The sequence below is a fragment of the Notothenia rossii genome (assembly GCF_949606895.1).
Source record: "Notothenia rossii genome assembly, chromosome: 2".
Classification (NCBI taxonomy): Eukaryota; Metazoa; Chordata; class Actinopteri; order Perciformes; family Nototheniidae; genus Notothenia; species Notothenia rossii.
This window is the reverse complement of record NC_136904.1, coordinates 81601065-81615751: the sequence shown is the minus strand read 5'-3', so window position 1 is coordinate 81615751 and position 14687 is coordinate 81601065. Positions and strand designations below refer to the sequence as shown.

The following is a 14687-nucleotide window of genomic DNA, read 5'->3' as shown; positions in this document are numbered from 1 at the left end:
ATGTTACACATACAGTACATATTTATGAAAGGCTTTACAAAAAGGTAAAGACAAAGAGGTGCTTGGTTAACACCCAGCTCCAGAGCACATCAACTGGGAGAAGTATTCCATATTCACGACTGACCTTTTTGAAACCATTCAAATCAGAGAAAGCTAAAACATGTTATCCAGTAAAAATGCATCGTTTAGTTTTAAGGAGGCGGGGAGAAGACTCATAGTTTGTTTGAACATTTCACGGATAGCCCACACTCTGGACTGGCCTTGGAAGAGGTCTTTTGGGGGAAATATGAATATGAATAACACAAATGTCATGTTACTGGGTTTGTTGAGCTTCAGGGTGTGTGACCTGGACTTGTAAAATTGCTTCTGAATGTGAGTATTTTTAAGAATTGTTACAAGTTGAAGACTTTGTGCAGAAATATACTGGAACTGCTCAAAAATGCATGAAACGGGTTACATTATCATGAATTCTTGTAAAATCAGAAACTGCTTAAGGGACTGAAAGAATATGCTCAACTGTTGAAAGAACTTTGGTAGATCATGTGTGATAAAATAAGCAATGAAACTCTTACAATATCTTAGTTTCAGTGAAGCATTGCATTTAATTTACATTATCAAAGAAAGGTAATTAATTCAGAACAAAGAGATTTTTCAAATGATTTGTTGGATGTCGTCTCATAAACAAATCTGTAATTTATCAGTGAGGCTACCCTGAGTGATATGCACAAGTTGCAAATGAGCTGCTTAGCCCTCAAGCAGAAGAATAAACACTCCTTTATCTCCAGCAGAGCCACTCCGTGTCTTCTTCAGCCAGTCACAGAGGGAGCCCATCTCTCACTATGTGTCATTATTGGAACCGCATAACGCAACACATAGGGCTTGGTTTGCAACCCATCAAAGCTCTTGTGCCTGTACATGAAACCGGCAATTTTGCTGCCAAAAGGAACCATTCTAATTGTACATGTCAATCATAAGCGGATGCCTGATTGGTCTGACAGGAGGCACTAGTCTGTAGAGGGCTGCTCTGAGTGCTATGCTACTGTACAGGACATGACAGGCTGACCTTTTCTGTCTCCATTTCCATGTGTTAATTCTTTTAGCCTGTCGGTTGGGAGTCACACAGTGGCAGTTAAAAGCAGACACTTGCACGTAACAATCACAGCTGGTATATAAAAAGGTGAATAGTCTGTTGGTGCATCAAGGGGAAAAAAAGATCTAATATCATGTCATTTTACTAGAATGTTTTTCCTCATATTCAAAAGGTACCATCATGCTGCTTCACAAATGTTAGCATACAGTCTAAACAGTAAAGAATAATCCAGACTATTTACTTTTAAAATGCATATTTTTAACCATGGATGTGTACTTTTTTTAACCAACATGTGCTTGTCTTTACAATGAATAAGTTAACTTTCTCTTTTAATTGTTTTGCCTTTTATCTGTCACTTCTGCTGTAACGATGCACATATCCACGCTGCAGTATATCTTATATACATATGGAGACAAGGATTACAGTCACAAGCATGTTCATAAAAACACTGTAGTGAAGAGAGATACTGTAGCTTCTCACTTGAATACTACCTACTCTCTCCAACTGGATAGTCCAATAGGACTTCTTAACTAAACAAGGGTTTTGCTGAGCAAGCATGGCCTTTTCAGCAGTACCCAGCTCCACATTCATCTCAAACACATCCACACCTGGTGGCTGGCCAGCACAGTGCAGCCTATTGTGGTTGGAAGCTTTAGAGGAGTTATTTCAGGTTAAGTGCTTTGCTCAAGGGCACATTAACAATATCTGTTGAGGGAAGAGAGATAGGAAAACACATTTGCCACATTCTCACTCTCATTTTTTATTTAAAAAAAATTATAAAGACCCATTTGAAGTTGATACAGCACCAATAAAACTGGGATAACTTCTGCCAGGTAAAATTATTTCTTTCCAGTGTTAGCGTTATTATTATTATATACTTTTTACCTTAAAACATTTTTATTTTTATTGTACAAAATGATAATATGCCATCAGCAACGAACGGGACTATGGCTTCACACAGAGTTTGAGTAGATACTATTTTACGATCATATCATTTTTATTCGGGTACATTAGCCAACACAGAACCCCCCCACAAATTAGACACTAGGTCAAAACCAGCCATTGTCTGCTGTTAATTAATTAATTAATTAATAAGTAAGTCCGGAATTAGTGACATTTATTGTGCTGTGTGCAGTAATAGAACTGATGCCATTGTTTACTATCTGCCTAATATTCTCTTAATAAACTGCCAGGAAACTTTTGACGAGAAATAGCGGCGCAAGTCAGTTACTCCAAAGAAGATCAATTGTGAAGGGTGAACCACATTAATATTCTGTTTGGCTACCCAGCACCATGGTGTTCATGGTCAGAGGAGGGTCAACAATTGATTAGCAATTAAGAACCATGACTAAGTGTTTAACGCGTAGGGAAACAAAGCTCTGTGCCAGCCTTTTATCTAATTTCTCTGAGCAAATGTTTTCCTGAGGAATAGGAATACACTATGCATTGATTTATTTGTATTCTTCTGGCTTTAAAGATTGTTTCGTAAATTATTGTAATGTTATGATGTGTTTCTGTCGCACCTTATCTAAATGCCTTTGAAGCACTTTAAATTACCTCGTGTTAAAAGGTGCTATATAAATACACTTGCCAATTGCTTTATAATTAAGAGAATATTTGGACATGGTAATAAACATGAATTATTAAACAGGCAAAAACAGCTTTTGCAATAACTGTGGCTTCATTTTTGGTGCTATTCTTTTTCAGATGATACAGCTTCTCTCTTAGATTCACACAGCTGTACAGTGCATGTATTGTTGTGGGTATTTCTGTATTTGTGCTCTGATGATCTTGGCATAGTCGAGACTGTGCCCTCTCACTGTGACACGTAGGCTGTGGTGTCAGGTACGCGTGGGCTGGCCGGCTACTGTCAGCTTCAGTAACACTCATCACAATCTCTGCATAAAGAGAAGAGAAGATACACATACAGTACACTGAACCGTGTAGGTGGGATCCCAGAGCGAGGGGCTAAATAGATGGTAAAGAGCATCTAAATGATTGGTACTGTTTGTATCTTTAACTGTGTTCAAACTCAGAATTGAGGCCATTACAATTATGTTGGTAACACTGTTTTATGAAGAGAACATATTGTTATATACAGTGTAGGAAATAAGTATTTGATCCCTTGCCGAAGTTGTGATTTTAACCACTTACAAAGAAATGACCAGTCTATAATTGTAATAGTAAGTTTATTTTACTGATGAGATAGAGAATATCAAAAAGAAAATCCAGAAATTGACATTATATAAAAGATACAAATTGATTTGTATTTAACTGTGGGAAAAGTGGGCAAACTTACTAAATCTGCAAGGGATCAAATACTTATTTCCTCCACTGTAAGTACCATAGAGTCAAGGAAATGACACATCTTATAACACAGTACATATTGTGCTCAAAATGCTGGAAGGTTTTTTGGCTTGGCTGGTTCAATTTCAGCTAATGTCTCTGGCATAAAACCACACAACTCTCAACACTCACATTCAATTAATGACGTGAAGAGATAAGGGTGGAATTCAAATCCAGCAATCAATATTTGAGATTTCCCCAGCGGCTGGTCAGTCGAGGCTCTCAGCAGACTCAAAGTCCCCAGACAGCAGAGGGCTACGGAGGAGAAACTCGAATATGGCATCTGCTTTGACGCTGATGAAATCATGGAGAATGGCAGCAAACCCCAAGAGGAGCAGGGGTGCCTGGAGTCATGCATCTAAGTGCTGCTGGACAAACGCCATGTCCTCCCTCACTGGAGCCCTCCCTATGACAGTCGGTACCCTGACGGGGGCCGATCAAAATAACACTTATTTATTTATTCATGCTTCCAGGAAACACACGTGTGCTAAATAAGTGAATATTCCTGGAAAACAAAACAGACAGACATCAGCCGGGCATTATGATATTGAGTTTCTGGGCAATGTTCAATCATTTGAGAGTTGCGTCTGTAACTGAATAGTAGGCTATTTGTTTCATATAATATGTTGGACTATTCGATTGCACTATTAATCACTCCAGCATTGTTCAAAGGTTGACATTGGACATATTAAAATAGCCCATTATGAAATTCTATGCTTCAACCTCCAACATTTGGACCAAATTATAATAAGGTTGGATTAAGATGAAGATATTTATATCAAAAGTATGCTTATAGATCAAGCACCATGCTATGAATGGTTTAAGGCACAAAGAGCTGCTGACACATAGTGTGCATTATGTAACAGTAATACATTTTGACTTAAAGGTGGGGTAGGTAATTTCGGAGAAACCAGCTTGAGTGCGATATAATTTGAAAATACACAACCGGAGAAAATCTGCCACTTCCTTACAGAGCCCCTCCTCCAACACACACGAACGTGCACATGACCAATGAGGGCACGAGATAAGTTTGTGCCCAGATGGAAGGCTGACAGGCAGGTAAGCCATCCAGTTATTTTTGCCGGGCCGGCTAAAATGATTGGTCGTGCTTTTTACAGTACTACGCCTTCCACAGATGTTATTTTTTAATGGATTTTTTGTCAAAGCAATTCAGATATTCATTGCTATCAGGATGTTACATAAGAGCATTCCATGGAATATAACAAAAAGTGTATCTTGAGCCGGTTTCTCAAACTCACCTACCCCACCTTTAATAGTCTCCTTGAAATGCATTAAAATAAGCCGTATTTAAAATATGGGGCAAGGAAATGAATTCAAATATTCTAAAGGTTCCTTTACTGCTGAGTGACCACAATCATTCAATATAAAAATAAAACTTGTGTGATCTTTTATGTTAAATCAAACACCTGATAAAACATGACGTATAAGTCAATGGTGCGTTATTAGTCAGATCAGTAGTCTCAGCTGCGCACTGACAGTACAATTACTACTCAGCACCAATTTTGAATTCAAAGGTAATTCTAGATACATGGCCCCTAGTCTTCTGCATTTTCACAGAGAGATTGCCGTTTTGCAATTTAAATTCCGCAGATGACAAGCGAGCAAATAGATTTAAAATACAGAGCAGAAAAATGTCAACTGAAGTACAGTTAGGAGATGCCTGATATGCTAATACCACTCAAACTTTGATTTATGTTGTGTATTTGCTTCCATATGAAACAGGAAGCTTGTTTGTTATGCTACTGTATATGCAAACCATGTCACAGGAAGACAAGATTGTGCATTAAATGTAATCTATATGCTATTAAATAAATGAGCTGGATGTTATTATCAAATGCAAACCTCTATCAATCTTCATGGTACAGTACGTGTATGTATTGGGCATACAACACCCTTTTATATTCGATGATTCTGCTTTTTCTGTGCTTCTCCTCAACAGAGGAATACTGTAGCTTCCCGCCAGAGTCTCAGCACACACCGAAAGCCTTTTTATTTCTGCTTTTTTAAACGTTATATTTACGGTTTCTCCATTTCTCTTTTTCTTTCAGCTGTAAAACACTTTGTATCCACTACTTTAGAGAGTGCAATAATAAATAAAGAGTGCTTGTACTGGCACTGTTGAATCACCCATCGTTACACCCAAGGTTCCAAAAGCTTGATGGTTACATGGATGCAGCTTTGCCTTTTCTTTTCACGATCGCAACTGGAAAAGTTGATACTCAACCTTTATCCACTACAGGAAGCAAAATTGGATGTGGGGTTTTAAAGTTAGGGGCTTGTAACATACGGTATATGCCAAGGATAGAGTCATTATAATCTGGTTGCCATTCCTGTAACTGGGCGTTAAGAAAGTTTTATAAACCATTATTCCTCTATTTAAACAAAAGACAATATGAGTGTATTTTCCTATGAAAGATTTTCCTTTGTTGTCCTGCCATTCACTTAAAGAAATTGGAGGATTACCAACAGGGACAGTAGAGTGGGTCTTTGTTCAGTAATGAGTAGGATACATCCACTCCCATACAGTAGCAGTAGCTCAGTGGATGTGTGGGAGGGTCAAGACAGTCGCCATAGGGCTTTGACAAGATCCCACAGAGCAGAGGACCACCAAACAGCCGTAATAATGCAGAGTTTGGCTCTGTACTGCTGTTCAAGCTGTCACTCTGCTGTGCAAGACGCCATGTTTGTCTAATCTAACAAGAGGGTTCTCCACTCCAAGGCATATTAATGAGATTTTCAAATCCTGTCTCGACTTAAGGGGAGGACAGCGCTACAAACAGTGAACCTTTTCATATTAAAACATATATTCAAAATTCTTTTGATTTTCCTTTTAGCAGCATTTTGTTCAATGGTGACAAAAAAAGAAACAAAATAGGAAGATTAGTCAGCATGAAGCGTTGAGCGAGAAATTAAAATGTACTTACCGTCAAATCTTTTATGTCTGGAAACAAAGGTGCTTCTCAATTCATGACTAATTTCATCAACAAGATTCTCAAAGTCCTTTTTGCTCTGTTGGCCAAATGTGTCCTCCATTTCCTGGGTGCAACATGTGTTTCCCTGAGGACATACGCGGAGATGTTCACCTGCAAAATAGACAAAGAAAATGTTTTAAGACCATTCAAATTCCAAATTTAACTTTAGAAATCCTTGATTTATTTTGGCATCACCATAAAATGTGTGTTTTTTAAGTCATTTCCAAATTCAAAGAAAATGCAATAACACTAACATCGTGATCACCCCATCCTGAATGTGGGTTGGCTAAAATTACTCAATAAAACTTTACAGAAAAGAACTCATTTTGGACACATAACCATTTGAGCTGATAACAGTATTTAACTTTTATGGTCTCCCATACAGGAATGTTATGGGAAACGTGTGCAGGACTGTGGTTTCAAACATCCACCATCAGGTCCTAATTAGCAGTGCATTCAAATAGCCTCATTCGCACTTAGTTACTGTTGCTATGCCTGACAAGCTTCCAATTGTCACAGGGCAAAGTGTTGAGACCTCATGAGACATGGCACCACACTAAAAACAGAAATATAATACAGTAGCAAACAGAAATGTTATTTAATGGCAATATGTTGACATGCCAAAGGATGCCGTGTAAATGATTTAGAAGTTAGTTGATGCCTTTTAAACATATGAACACGTTGAAGCTAAAATACAACAAATGAAGGGGTGACAGCAGATTGCATTAAAGCACATGCTAATAAATTACAGTTTCTCTTATGAAAACACGTTTTTTAAGAACACTCAAAAACTGACATTTTAAGTCTCCAACATGACACTCTTGTCGCTTACTTTCATTTAAAATGTGATGTGCAATCGTTCGTCACTATAATTTTCTCTCTACAGACAATTTGTTCCCAATTTTACAAATGGACAAATTGGACAAATGGCTTTTGCCATGCAGTGTTGTCAATCATTGATTCTGAAATATGGGACGTTTTGATGCTTATGTTCTGCTTCACAGATACTCTGGTACCAGCTGCGCTTTCTTTTTTTCTGTTCTTTACAACGGCCAGTTGAGACAAACCGCTGCAGTGCCACAATCCCCTGCCTCCTCTCACTCACTCACTCACAGTACTCTCACTCTATTTCCTCTGTGCTCCAGTTGAATATAATCATTTGTGAGTCGTCATTGCCTTGTTTTATAGACTCTTAATTTCAAATTTGTATCACACACCCACCACTGTCTCACAAAATGATGTGGGAAACATTGGCCTTGTTATGTTTATATTATGATAGAATTAAAGCAGTTATTCCCTCAATGTGTTGTTCAAATTATCTCAAATGTCAATATAACACTCGTGCCTTGCAGGATATTTAACATGATTCTGTGTAGAAGAGGAACAATGGTAGTGCTTCTCATTTTTTTGTTTGACAATAAGAGGCTTAATTGGAAATATTCCCATGCGCTACATAATTGAAAACATGGAGAAAATACTGAAAATAAAAACGAAGAAGGAAAAAAAGTGTTTTTCTCCATTTCAGTCTAAAACCAAAGACTGTTTCTGTGGTGTCTCGTCAATTGTGTTAGTCGTGTTTGTTTTATGTCTGTCATTTCATGTTTAGTCAGGTATATAATTCCAAGTCTAGTCAGGTTTCTATGTAGAGTCAGGTTTTCTTCTTACGTCATGTCTTGTCTGTCTATTTTATGTCGGTCATCTCTAGTGAAGTCCCCATGTTTCATGTGATGTCTCGTTTTCCCATTTCCTGTTTTATTTTGTACTTACCTCTTGTCTTTCCTTTCAGGTCCTGTTACTTCCTCACTTTGGGTGTTTTTCCGCCATCGTCAGCGCCTGCCCCTCCCCTGATTGTTTCCACCTGTTCCCAATTTCCTCATGTTTAAATAGTCCTTGTCTCCCTTTGTCTTGTGCCAGTTCGTCTTGTTTCAGTGTGCTTCTATGTCCAGAGACCCAGCGTTAAAACCAGAGAGGAGAGTTACCAGAGAGGAGAGTTTTTTTTGTTTGTTTGAAATCAAGAAGTTTTGTTTTGTCCTCGCAAGAGTAATTTTTTATTAATACTTTGTTTTATTTTTCTCATAAAAAATATGAGTCGTCGCATTTGAGTCCAGTATTTTGTACCCCGTTCTAACAGTTTCAATGAAACCTATAAAAGCATATTGTAGACATAATATTTGAAAGAGCACAAAAGTCATTTTAGTGCTACTCAATCTGAAAGTGAACCTTTATGTTCCTTCCTTGTCCTTCTGCTTTCAAAATAGGTGCTGGATATTTAAGTGAATAAACACCAGGTGATGACAAAGAGCTGTAATTGGTATCCGTCTCTTAACCGTATTGATAATTGCAGTGTTTCCCCTACCCTTGTCTTGGAGGGGTGCTGTGCCCCGCCAACGGAGCCCTGCGCCCCCCCTGAAATTCAAGGTGTTTAAAAAAAAAAAATATATATATATATACATGCACCAAATTGCAACTAATCTATATCTAATATCACTTTTAAAATTGATTATGCGCTCTTTTATTAAATAAACTAAACGCTTTCATTTTAAGTTGTGAGTTTAGTGTTTTTGACCCTAAGAAACACTGATGCATTCATCTAGGGGAAACACTGAATTGTGTGGGTGATCAAAAGCGGGGTCAACTTGAATCTACAGACACATACACCCACAATAATTAAAATTGTAGGATAACAAAACAAAAAAAAAAATGTGTTCATTACATCCTAAATAATTATATCAATTACCGGGATGATAACATTCAATGATTTCACAATTTTGCCCCCTGCACACACAATATAGCATAATAATGTTTCTCATCCCCACACAAAGCACAAAGGAATCATTTTTCTCTTTTACAAAGCGCAGAACTAATGTACATCATCTACAATCAGCATGAGCTTACAATCAAGCAGCTGTACGATTCTCCCTGCATGCATTAACAGATTGCACAGCAGCAGAAGAAGAAATGGATGTCACTTACTGAGCGCCATACTGAGTGAGCAACAATATGATATGAGCACGATATTGCTTTGCACATTGGTGTCTTCTTCAAATGGTGACATGTGGGAACATTTTCATTAGAAAGCAACACCCATAAGGCATGTAGTAGGAAATATGCAAACTGAACCCAGTATTGCCTTTACAACAGTCAGTAGCCCTACAAATAAAGACCAAAGAAGAGGAGATAAGAAAGTCCCACCTTGTCAGATCAAGCATGTTAGAAAATCACTTGATTTAAAATGATTTGTTTCCTAAGTAACACAATACAAACCAAATTCATGTCATTTAGTTGAGGACACAAATCTGTTTTCTGAACCTGGGGCTGTGAGAGATGAAGACTGTAAGAAAATATGTGGACTGTGGAAAGTAATACTGCTGTTTCCCCCCCCCCCCCCCCCTTTTCTCTCCATAAACTGAACATCCATCCTTCTTATCAACATACACATTAACTATTTAAAAAGATGTAGTGTAGTAGCAAGGGCACAGAACTAAACAGAGGGTGGTAAAGAGAAGTCATTTCCTTCATAGGCTACTATAAGGGAATGGCATTTTACTTTTAAAAGGTTCTATCATTTTCACCATGGGTGTTTGTTTGTCATAGAATATATATTCGTATGGAATTCAAATGTGGGATTAAAGTACAATAGTTTTCTTAATGTGAATTTGTTTATATAAATGTCCTATTGAAGTATATTTTATTTCACTATCTACAGTGTGTTGTAAAGCATGTGAATAGGGAATGTTACATATGTGATTACACCAGAAAAACATTGTGTTTGAAAGTGTCCTAGTAAATGTCAAAAACAAACAAAAAATGTAATAAATGTACTAACTTACTTCCTTTCTATCCCCCTAAGTTGAATTCTTTGCTAGGTTCAAGTTAATCTTTGAATTTTGCTTTTATTTTTTATACATAAATAAGTCACCTGACACCAGATGGGCAACACTTCCCTCCTTATGCCGGCCCTTGCTCAGACCATACCCATCATTTAAACTCTGCTTTTATTTGGATCTCACATCACTCTGCACCTGTAAAGTTTAATGACTGTATATTGCACTGTTATGACGTCAACATCACACTCTCGAGTAGCTGCAGCTGGTAATAAGGAGATATTTATACACAGCACTCAGGTATTCTCAGAAAGGCTTTGATCTTAGGGAAAAAGGGACCCAGTTCAAATATGTCACTGGAGCATTCAGGCTGCTGATGTGTACCCCTCAATGAAGCTCACAATTTCAACATCATAGACCCCCTCCTCTTCTGATCAGACTGACTGAAGAGCAACTGGAATTTGAATTTCAAAACAGCACAATAAAAGTTATGGATGGACTTAGAAACTTCATAAATATCACACAGACAGTGTCCTAGCAAGTCCCTCTGACTACACACTCTGAGTGCAACCTTTTCATCAGATATGTCAAGAGCACAGAAAACAACATCTTGACACAAAACACCTTCTGTGTCCGCCATCGGTCTCAACAGAGCAAAAGCATCACTTAAAATAAGACTGTTGTAAGTCAACATATGGGAAGGAGCTTTCAAGGGACTTCACCACTCAGCAAAGTGCCACCACCCTCCTTGCCAAGGTTAAAACAGCAATGTGGCTTCCCAGATAATCTATCTAGGAGCACTGACCAAACACACCCACCACACTCAGGATGGAGTGTGTGCCAGACAGTTTTTTGCAGCAAGGGAAAAAACTCTGCATCTTAAAGTTTGCTGCAGTGTCATAAAAAGATGTTATGGCAAATGATTTGCCAATTCTAATATTATTGTAACAGCAATTCATTGATCCTATAAACACGTTGGCCTTTTTTACTTGTGACTGTAGATAGAGATTGTATGGACACAGTAGGGGGGGTGAAATTATGCATCTCTTTACTTGGAACATATGGCTAGGAATTAGAGATTGATGTTGTAATGCATAACATCGCAATTAGCCTACCACCATACTATAACTCAGAGACCAACTTTAATTAAATTGCATTTAACACAATACATTTCTCCTGTTTTTTCAGTAATTCATCGGAATATCGTTCTCTATTTACAAAGCCTATAGAAAACCTCCACACAGAAAATCACAGCTATGCATTTATAATATTTAGTAAAGTCTGCTTAGGCCTATGTCATAGACGGTAAAACTACAAGATAGCAGCCTGATAAACAACGAATGCCACGGCCATGCCCAATTTATATATATATATTTTTTGCAAAGCTTTACGAACCTGAATCTTTGTCCTGCACTATAACTTGTTCTACGAGCCACCAAACAAACACATGCGCTGCTAACGTCATTTTGTTTGCTAGACAGCGATATAGTTAGCTGGTCAGCTGCGATACATTTAAACAGCAACGTTGTGAACTGTTACCTGCAAATGTCAATTCGGTCTATCTGCTGGAGAGGCTCTTTGGCACTGGAAACAACACACTGTCTGCCCATGACTTGGAAGCTAACGCTACTGCGAAAGTTTGTTTACTATGTCCGGACAGGATCTAAGGCAGCTGTCAATCAAACATGGACCCTGACATACCCCTCCTAAGCTGACCCAGAGCCTGCAACCACCTTTAGGGTCCCAAAAGGTCACACCCTGCCTTCCTGGCTTTTAACATTAAGCACATTTGACTTTCTTTATGGATTTAAAACCCTTAAAACTGTATGTAGTTATGCATTAATCATTGTCACGCAGTGGACTACAGTATATGCATATTATTTTTTAACCCCTCTACTCTGGTGGCATTGTGATGTTCCTAAAGTTGTTTCTGTTAAAGAAGCCCTCTGGCCATCATTTCACTTTGCTCTTTTGATGTAATTTGTAATTTAGTCCTTTCAATTAATTAATTCAATATGTGTTTTCAATAAGAAACCATTTTCAAACATGGTTTATTTTGTAATTAATGTAGTTACATATAAACAATTAGTAACTTAAGTAAGTTGCAAAATACATTTATGACAGATCGTTGACTTGTTTTTATAAAGGATTCTGTGCTTAAGACCACAAAGGCTAAACCTAGTCCTACTGCAAAAATAATAAAGAATAAATATAGTGTACCAACACCGCGAGAGAAGAGAGGGAGACGAATATTGGTTTATACTGTGTTTTTTTAGTGTTGTTTAATAGAGTGTATTTGGTCACTGCACAACAGAGAATGTGCGTTAATGTCTGCATGTCTGGTAGAGTGACATCTTAGCAGCTTATGGGACTGCTGATGTTGTTCTTACTGTTGTCAAAATGTTGACAGTTAGGATGGTAATTGTTTTGCTCATTATCATTTTCCAGTAACGTCTTTTATCCTTTTTGTTATCTCGAAATATACATAAAAGTAATATTCTTCCAACAGTAAAAAAAGATGCTTCTTCACTCAAGCAGTTGATCTTCAGTAAAGGCACTTTAGTTTACTAGACTTAGGCATAGACATAGGCATAGGCTAGACATAGGCTAGACATAGGGGACCTATCATGCAAAATGCACTTTTGTACGTCTTTAATACATGAATATGTGTCCCCGTTGTTCCAGGGAACTCACCAAGTGTCAGAAAACACAACCCTCTCTATTTTCCTCCATACCCAAATCTCTAAAAACGGGGCTGCAAAGGATCTGATAAAAACTGATCCAGATTTGAACACTGTCCTGACGTCAGGACGGTGGCGCTACGGCTATTGGGCCAACTCTCCACCTATCAGGGGAATATGGGGTTGGGCCACGGCCGGCTATTGCCGCTCGAAAGCGCTGAAGACTCCGTAGTACATATGCCAGGCCTGTAAGTGGCGCTGTAGTCTCCCACAAAAGCAGCGAAGAAGACTTCCCGTGCATCATGGTTGCCATGGTTGCCCTTCTGTTTATTCTCCGCTGTGGCTCTTTTTCTCCCTCCCCAAGGCAAGCGTTTGCTCCCGCTGCTGTAATTCAATGCAATCCCTCCCCGTCGAGGCAAGCACTGTAATTCTCTCCGGTAGTCCACCAGCAGATGACAAACACCCACCTCTCCGCCTCTTAAAGGAACGAGGGGACCGTGCAGCAGAGTTTCAGTTGCCGGTCAAGATGTCCGTTAAAGTTTAAATCTTCCGGACAAAATTAGAAAAGTGCCGGTCAAAGGTCTTCTTTGTTATTTATTGAGCTTTAAAACAAATGAATAACGACTCTATATAATAATATAATAAAACACGGAGAACGGAGATCTATTTTTCTCCCCCTCTTCTGACTTGATCAGAGCATGCTCCCCTCTCCTGCTGGGGGGCGTGGTCAGCTGCAGCTCACAGAATCAGCCCCCTGCAAAAACTATAGGTTACTTACGTAACCCCAGTTCTCAGAGTAACATGAAGTGAGATGTCTCACTATGGGATGCGCCTCATCGCGGAGCAAACAGAAGCATCAATCTCATTACGCCAATCCTGATTGGCTGGTGATCTTGACGTCAGCGTCAGGGAATCTACCCCCTATAAGTATCTTGCGCTACGCCGCATGCATCATTCAAAAATAAGCACCTCTTCTCGCTTCACCTTAGCAAGGAGGGCCGTCTGGTGAGACATCTTACTTCATGTTACTCTGAGAACTGGGGTTACATAAGTAACCTATAGTTCTCATTCGTAACACTCCGTTCGATGTCTCACTATGGGATATTGTAGCTCCCGTATTGCCAGACGAGCTTATCTCGAAAATCACCAAACCCAACCAGAATTTAACAGTTAGAGCTCTAACTCAGCAGGGGGCCCAGCACTGCATGGGCCACACTGGGAGCAGAGATGTCTAATCTGTAAAAGCGGACAAAAGTGAGCGGAGAGGACCAGCTCGCCGCTGCACAAATGTCTTGGATGGAAACACCCCTGAACAAAGCCCAGGATGTAGCCAGACCACGAGTCGAATGAGCACGCAAACCCGAAGGTGCCTGCAGACCCTGACTCGTGTAAGCCAAAGCAATTGCCTCCACAATCCAGTGAGAGAGCCGTTGCTTAGTAACAGGCTTGCCCTTCTGAGGGTTAGCCCAGGACACAAAGAGTTGGTCATTATGACGAAACTCTTTTGATCTGTCCATATAAGTGGATAAAGCACGGACTGGACATAGCAAATTCGGCTGCTGTTCCCCGCAGGGACACAGCGGCGGAGGAAATGCCTCAATGTCAATGGGGGTACATGAACCAACCACCTTAGGTATAAAGGCAGGGTTGGGCTTCAGCAACACTCTCGTTAACCCTCGGGCGAACTGAGTGCATGAAGGATGTACAGATAGCGCATGAATGTCACTGACTCGCTTGGCGGATGCCAGGGCCA

At 39.2% G+C, this 14687-nt stretch overlaps 1 protein-coding gene across 2 annotated transcripts in view; it reads right to left on the bottom strand.

Moving 5' to 3' along the window:
- gpc6b (glypican 6b) overlaps window positions 1–14687 on the bottom strand; it is a 90396-nt gene that overhangs the window by 59870 nt on the left and 15839 nt on the right. For both annotated transcript variants that reach the window (XM_079666461.1, XM_079666462.1), the window contains exon 2: window positions 6382–6540. In XM_079666461.1, coding sequence (XP_079522587.1) covers window positions 6382–6540 — 159 coding nt within the window. The remainder of the gene's footprint in view (window positions 1–6381; window positions 6541–14687) is intronic.